We start from the raw sequence: 7920 nt of genomic DNA on the forward strand, positions 1-7920 counted from the left end.
GCAGACAAAGGTAGGATTAGCTTTGGTGGGGCCTTGGTAAAGATGTTAGATTTCACTCTAAATGCAAAAGAAAGTCATTGAATGACATTAAAAGGGGGTGGGGGGATAATACAGATAGGCTGATGTCGTTTACTTTATGGAAAAATAGTTGTAAAGGGCAAGAATAGAAGCTAAGGTAGTAGTGCAGACAAGTTAGTGTGGACCAGAAAGTGCAAAGAGATTTGAGGTGATCTGACAGAATTGATAAAATTTACTCATAAGATGAGGGAAATGGCATGAGGAACTAGATACGTGATGGTGCCATAAACTAATACGACAACAGAGTAAGAAAACATGATTTGTGGTGATGCATTTAGTGGGGGATCGAGAATGGTTTTAGACATGACACCTCTGAGATGGCTAGAAGACAGTCAAGAGGAGATGCTGAGTGGGCTGCCAGATTTAAGTCCGGGCTGGGAATTATGGGCATATTGCTCAAGTTCTTTAAACTGACCTGGATGTTTATAAAGTACAAATTAATGGGCAATACTCCAGATGTTCCTATCAGAATGGACATGTACAAGTACTGTACACAGTTTTAATGTGTTCAAGTGATTTTGATGTCTACTGGAGTCTGAGAACCACTTATACAAAGAGATTTTAACACCTAAGGGTATAACTCTTTACAGAAGAAAACACATTGAGCAATATGTTAAGATAACAGTTTGACTTACTATCTACTCTCCTGCAGTCACAGAACATTACTGAGGAAACACTGATTTATTGATAATATGCCATTTTTAAAATGACATTTACTGAAGGCCACTCTGAAGATGAACAACTTCTTCTACTTCATAAATATTTTCTTACAAAATGACCATGCAATATCTCACAAATGAGTGAATCAAGGTTTCGAAAAGTGGCGAGTCTTGCCCAAAGGACATACATTCAATAACAGAGCCAAGACACACAAATCAAGATAACACGAATTCCAGTCTACTTTCCAGCACACAAAAATGCCACGAAGCTCACACCCATAAAGCACACCATCTGTGACATGTCATGTACAAAAATAATCATAACAAGATTAAATGGGGTGAATGCCTTCAGGGAAACAGAAAGGACAATGAAAGAAGAAAAAATTACTTCTTTTTTTGTGTGTGACAGAGAAAGATAGAGAGAGGAATAGATGGGAACAGATAGATAGGAAGGGAGAGAGATGGGAAGCATCAATTCTTCGTTGTGGCATCTTAGTTGTTCATTGATCGCTTTCTCATATGTACCTTGACCAGGGGGCTACAGTGGACCAAGTGACCCCTTGCTCAAGCCAGCGACCTTGGGCTCAAACTGGTGAGCCTTGCTCAAACCAGATGAGCCTGTGCTCAAGCTGGCAACCTCAGGGTTTTGAACCTGGGTCTTCCACGTCCCAGTCCAACACTCTATCCACTGCGCCAGGTGAAAAATTATTTCTTGATTTTCACAACTTGAAAGTATTATAGCTTCAGAAACTATAAATTCTACCTTTAAAGTATCCACAAAAGCTATTAATATTGTGTCTGAATCCTATACAAAAGTCCTAAGACCTTATATACTGAGATATGTCAGAGAAATACAAATATTATGTTATCACTTATATATGGAATCTATAATAAACCCATTTTTAAAATGTATTCATTGATTTGAGAGAGAGAGACAAAGGGAAGAGAAAGAGAGAAAGAGAGACATGGATCTGTTCCAGTATGTGCCCATGACCCAGGATCAAACCTACAACTTTTGCATATCAGGATGATGCTCTAACCAACTGAGCAATCCAGCCAGAGTGAGTCAAACCCATTTTTTAAAAGAGTACAAACTTGCAACCAAAGAGAGCTAGTGCATATACAATAAGTGTATACAATAATATTGTACTATTATTATGTAATGTGGTATCACAACAGCAATCATTATAATTCATAATGTGTCAAAATAACAAGTTATGTACCTTAAATTTATACATTATGTCAGATTTATTGAATAGAAAAATTTTGTTAAGTTTTTCATTGATTTGAGAGAAAGGGGGAAAGGGAGGGAGAAAGAGAGAACCATCAACTCGTTCCATTTAGTTGTTCCATTTCGTGTGTACTCTCTGGCAGCTTCTCGTATGTGCCCTGACTGGGGATCAAACCTGTGACCCTGGTGCACTGGTGCCCTGGAACAATGCTCTATCTAAACAACTCAGCAATAAAAATAATGTTTATCTAAAAAACAGAAATGCATTGACTACATTAACCAAAACAAACAGATTAAAAAAATAAAATAAATAAAGGCCCTGGCCAGTTGGTTCAGTGGTAGGGCATCCACCTGGCATGTGGAAGTCCCAGTTCAATTCCTGGTCAGGGCACACAGGAGAAGCGCCCATCTGCTTCTTTAACCCTTGTCCTCTCTCTTCCCCTCCCACAGCCATGGCTCGAATGGTTCTGGTTCGAACAAAGTTGGCGGAGGCTGAGGATGGCTCCACGGCCTTGCCTCAGGCACTGAAATAGCTCGGTTGCAGAGCAGCAGAGCGGTAGCCCAGAAGGGCAGAGCATCACCTGGTAGCAGGCTTGTTGGGTGGATCCTGGGTCAGGTTGCACACAGGAGTCTGTCTCTGCCTCCCCAACTCTCACTTAATAAAAAAAATAAATAAATAAAAAATAAAGAAGCCCTAAGACTCTTCCTAATTCAATGGCCTATCTCTTCAGAGACTTTGGATTTAAAAAAAAAAAAAAAAAAAAGGCTGCCCCTACATAATGTCTTTAAAAGTTCTGTGTAAACCAAACCCCAACCCATTATCTTCCTAAGGCCACAAAACAAGTCACTGATGGCTAAACCTCAGGTATCTTCATCAGTAAAATGAGGACATAATTTGACGTAAAGAACACAGTTATCATTGTCTGCAATTATTGGAAGAGCAAAGAATAATAATCTCTGCCTGTCTAAGATTTTAAGATGAAATGTTAGATTTTGCTTCAAATGTGTATTTCAAACTATCTACCTCAATACTGAAGTACTAGTATGTCTTCTAAAATGTTTACAAAACTTTGCTGACTGCCCCTAGACTGAGATCATCCCCTGAATATAAGCTCAGGGTCACAACAATTCTAATGCTGTAACAGTCTGTTGTCCTCAGGCTAGATTTTAAGTTCCTTGAAGGCAAAAACTGTTGCCTGTTCATTTCTAATCATTTCTTTAATATTTGAGGACTTACTCTGTTGTTTGTTTGTTTTTTTTACAGTGACAGAGAGAGTCAGAGAGAGGGATAGATAGGGACAGACAGACAGGAACAGAGAGAGATGAGAAGCATCAATCATCAGTTTTTCGTTAGGACACCTTAGCTGTTCATTGATTGCTTTCTCATGTGTGCCTTGACCATGGGGCAACAGCAGACCAAGTAACCCCTAGCTAGAGCCAGCGACCTTGGGTCCAAGCTGGTGAACTTTGCTCAAACCAGATGAGCCCGCACTCAAGCTGGCGACCTCGGGGTCTTGAACCTGGGTCCTCTGCATCCCAGTCCGACGCTCTATCCACTGCGCCTCCGCCCGGTCAGGCCTTACTCTGTTCTTGGCACTGATACTGGTCCTGACAATAAAACAGTGAACTTTCAGCAGATTTGTTTGGGTTGGTTCAAGGTCTTTTACCAATTGGCAAAAGGAAAGTACTGCCTGTTGCTGAATTCAGAACAGACAGCTTCTCTGAATGGTCTAGTTTTTAAGCTGTATTTTCACTGAAAGTTATAAGTGCATTTTCTTTTGTAAGTACATTTTTTAACACAACTCTCTGCCCTCTTAGCCTATATTCTAATAAAAGAGATATTACACATATATATATTATATATATATCAATTAATGATGAGTGATATCAAATAAAAGAGGGTAGGAGGGTTAGGAAGTATTGCAGGAGCTGGGTTACCAGGTTTCATAGGTTACCGGAGAAGCCTCACATATAACCGAAAGCTGAAATAAGTGGAGCAAGCCACACAGACGTCTGGAGGAAAGGAGTCAACCATATGGAGGGGAAAGAGCAAGTGCAAAAGCCATGAGGCAGGAACACAGTTGTTGTGTGAAAAAAAAAATTATAAGAAGGCAAATGTATGTGTTAGGGGAGGGAGTACCAAGGAAGGGGAGCTACAGACAGACACTTGGGAGGGCAGGCTCTAAGAGCTGAAGAGTGCCATGATCTGACCTATGCTTAGCCCTGGCTGGTTGGCTCAGTGGTAGAGCGTCGGCCTGGTGTGCAGGAGTCCTGGGTTCGATTCCCGGCCAGGGCACACAGGAGAAGCGCCCATCTGCTTCTCCACCCCTCCCCCTCTTCTTCCTCTCTGTCTCTCTCTTCCCCTTCCGCAGCCAGGGCTCCATTGGAGCAAAGTTGGCCCAGGCGCTGAGGATGGCTCCATGGGCTCGGCCTCAGGCACTAGAATGGCCCTGGTTGCAACAGAGCAATGCCCCAGATGGGCAGAGCATCGCCCCCTGGTGGGCATGCCGGGTGGATCCCAGTCAGGTGCATGCGGGAGTCTGTCTGACTGCCTCCGGGTTTCCAACTTCAGAAAAATACAAAAACAAAACAAAACAAAAAAAACCACTCAGACTTCTGAATGGAAAATAGGAAATAAAGAATAGAAGAAGTGAGCCTGATTAGAACACTACAATAAACCAGAAGAGACATAACAGTGGCTTGAACCAAGGGAGTGAGGATGATGATTAGCTGGATTCTCCTTAGGTTTTGAAGACACGACCCACAAGATTTGTTGATGAACTGGATATGAACACAGAAAGAATCAAGGAGAGCTTTGAAAATATTTAAGAGTAGAGTTGCCATTAACTGAGACAAGAAAGAAAAGCAGTTTTATTTTCCCAGAGCCCAGCAAAACGCCCAGTACGCAGCACTCAAATATTATTTATGAATTAAATTTAACTGAATAAACTCCCCAAATGAAGCATTAAACTCAACGTATTGCTATTTGCTCTAAATTTTCTTTGGTAATGTTCGTTAAATACACAGAGACTTAGCCACTAACACAGTTCCCGTGCCAACATGGAAGCCTTACACTGGGACACAGCAACTAACCCTTACATCTCCAGGACCAGTTTCAGTTTTAAATTTACAGTCCTCCTGGATATAACAGGAATCTGCTATGAAAGAGAGCTCTGTGACAGCTTGAGAATTCTTACACCCAACGTAATTAACCTGTTCGTTAATGATGTCATATTCCTGGAAGGTACAGAAATACAAATAGATCTCTCTGGGCCAGAATTAATTGAAAATCACACTTTGTGATACATTTTCAGAATGGGACAAGACTACATTTAAGTCCCCTAAAAAATAAGCCATCAGTCATCAGCACTGTTTAAGTGATCTTTTTACCTCAAGCAGTAAGTCCCTTCAAAACAATTTCAATGAAAAATTAAAATCTGCTTGAGAAAGTGAAATTCAGCACATTTTCCCCCAAGCAATCACTTTTCCTGCCAATCAGTAAAAATGAGCTCCACTTAAGGAAAAGCTGGGCGTCCTCACCTTTAGCACTTTGTACAGCCCAGTAAGTGCCCAGGTTTCCTAATCCAGCACCCTCACTTTACCTCCATGAAGAGCTACAAAGTTAGCAGAAATATATTCAAAGCAATTCTCCTAAACTAAAGTTACCATCTTCTCCACCCTTCCCATTATTTAAAAAAATGTAACTCAAACTTAAGTACCATCCCTCTTCCACATTATTTTCTCTAATGCCCCACCCTAACCTAAAATGTTTTTTAATGCACTTACAACTTTCTGTGAAAATATAGCTTTAAAAACCTAGATCATTTGGAAAAGCTGATCGTACAGAATTCAGCAACAGGCAGTACTTTCCTTCTGCCAATCAGGAAAAGGCCTTGAAACAACCCAAACAAATCTGCTGAAATGCCAGCCAGATTCCCCGTATCTCCTCCACTCCCTCCCCCCAAAGCTGGCCTGGAAACACAACAGCCACTGACCACGGAGCTAAACTAGAAAAGAGGCGGTGGTAAGCAAAAACAACGAATTTTAGACCAAGGAATGCTAACAGCCAGATTTTCAACCACCACCGGTGAGCGAGGAGGAATAGCCCGGCCGACCCACAAACACAATCCAAAGAGCCGCGGCACACATTCTTCCCCCGCTCCGAAGGCTCCGCTCCGCACGCGGATCAGAGGCGAGGTGCTAGGAAGCTTCTCCCGGGAGAGGAGGAGCTAGAACCGCCGCGGGTGAAGGGAGTGCCCAGGGGGTGCCCGAGGAACTGAGCGCTAATAACCACGCGTGCCAAGGAGGAATGCGGCGTCTCCTCCGGGGCAGAAAGCTCAGCGCCTACCACGAAACGCTTAGGGCAGGAAGCTCTACTAGCGCTTTGCCTACCCGTGTAGAAAGGCTGGAGAGGCTACGGGTGCAGGACGCCCCAGGAAGGGCCTGGGAAGCGACCGGTTCCCAGTATACCGGTTGGGCGCACGGAGGCGAAAGGTGGGGGCTACTGCTGTTTCGTTTCTGGTTGTCATCACTTAAGTAGGGGAAACCCAAAGAGAGGAGACTAGGGAGTGAGGGTGGGGGAGGGGAGCATGACAGCGAAAGGGCTGCGGGCCCCGACGGATGCACCGTGGAGTGCACGCGATGGGAAGGGGAAGAGGGCGCAACCCCGGGCCCAACTCTGGACAGCCGCGCTTCCCCGCCAGCTAGAGGGAAAGGAGCCACCCTCCTCCCCGCCCCCACACTCACCATGTACAGGGTGAAGGGCAGGCCGAGCAGAAAGAGCCACAGGTAGAGGTGCAGCGCGTTCACGAAGGTGGCCTGGTGCGGGTCGTAGTACCAGCCCCCGCTGAGCGCGGCCCACACCCCCTGCCGGAGGATCTGCAGCGTCTGCGACCCCATCCCCACCCGGCGCCGCCGCCGCCGCCGCCGCCGCCGTCCCCGCCCCGGCCCCAGCTCTGCCTCGGTCGCCGGAGCCCGCAGCTGCCCCGTCTTCTCCTCCTCCGGAGCTCCGGCAGAGCGGGCCGGCGCCCCGGCGGTCGCTAGGGCTGCTGCAGCAAGAGGAGGAGGCAGCGAACGGGGAGGAGGAGGAGACCGAGGAGGAGGCGGCGAGCGGCGAGCGGCGGGGCGGAGGGGAGCGAAGAAGAGGAGGAGACCGGCTTCCAGAGCGCCGCCGCCATCTTGTCTCCTAACACCCGGAGCCGGAGCCAGGCCCCCGCCACCCGCGGCCCGCCAGCGCCGCCGCTTCCGCCGCCGCCGCCGCGACCCCCGCCGGCCGCCAGCCCTGGGCCCGGCGGAGAGGGAGGCCCGGCGCCCGGGAGGGACGGGCAGCAAGCCGCGCCCCCTCCGGCTCCTCCTCTCCTCTCCTCTCCCTCCGCCCCCTGCGCCGGCTGCGTGATTGCGCTCAGCGCCTGGGTCGCCGCAGGCACCATCTGCCGGCTCCCGGTGGAAGCGCGCGCCGACGCGGGCCCGGCGGGCGGGGGCGGGGCTGCCAGGGGTCGGGAGCAGGGGCTCTAGGAGACCCCGTTCCTCTCCGGGCAAGCGAAGCTGGCAAGTTCATTGATGAGTCCCTGAACCTAGTCTTTGAGTCTCCGAAACCTTGTTTTCAGAACCTTGTCAGCACCCTGGTTGACGTTTTATGACATTTATTAAAAGACCTAGGAGCAATGAGGCTAATATCTGAGATACTCATTGAAGGCCTGGAAGAATTAGGTACAGCGGATGACACTGTTGAGAAATCACAATTGAGCAAGAACTGTGTTGGCCCTTGGAGTGAGCTGGGCGCTCTGGGGTGAGAAAAACAGCCACTTCCAAAGACAGAAAAATTAATAGAAGTCACAAAAGATGTAAAAGTATGGAGTGGACAGGTTTATCATTGTGTGGGTGCTTTTATTTTTTTAATGTTATTTTAATTAATGGGCCAATCTAAACAGGGATAAAACATTAACTGATTAC

At 46.6% G+C, this 7920-nt stretch overlaps 1 protein-coding gene across 5 annotated transcripts in view; it reads right to left on the bottom strand.

Annotated features, from left to right (window-relative positions):
* The window catches only part of PCNX1 (pecanex 1), a 168107-nt gene extending 161240 nt beyond the window's left edge, over window positions 1-6867 (bottom strand). For all 5 annotated transcript variants that reach the window (XM_066274510.1, XM_066274509.1, XM_066274506.1 and 2 more), the window contains exon 1: window positions 6715-6867. In XM_066274510.1, the coding sequence (XP_066130607.1) occupies window positions 6715-6867 (153 nt within the window). The remainder of the gene's footprint in view (window positions 1-6714) is intronic.
* Between the last annotated feature and the right edge of the window lie 1053 nt (window positions 6868-7920).

Source organism: Saccopteryx bilineata, chromosome 4, assembly GCF_036850765.1.
Source record: "Saccopteryx bilineata isolate mSacBil1 chromosome 4, mSacBil1_pri_phased_curated, whole genome shotgun sequence".
NCBI lineage: Eukaryota > Metazoa > Chordata > Mammalia > Chiroptera > Emballonuridae > Saccopteryx > Saccopteryx bilineata.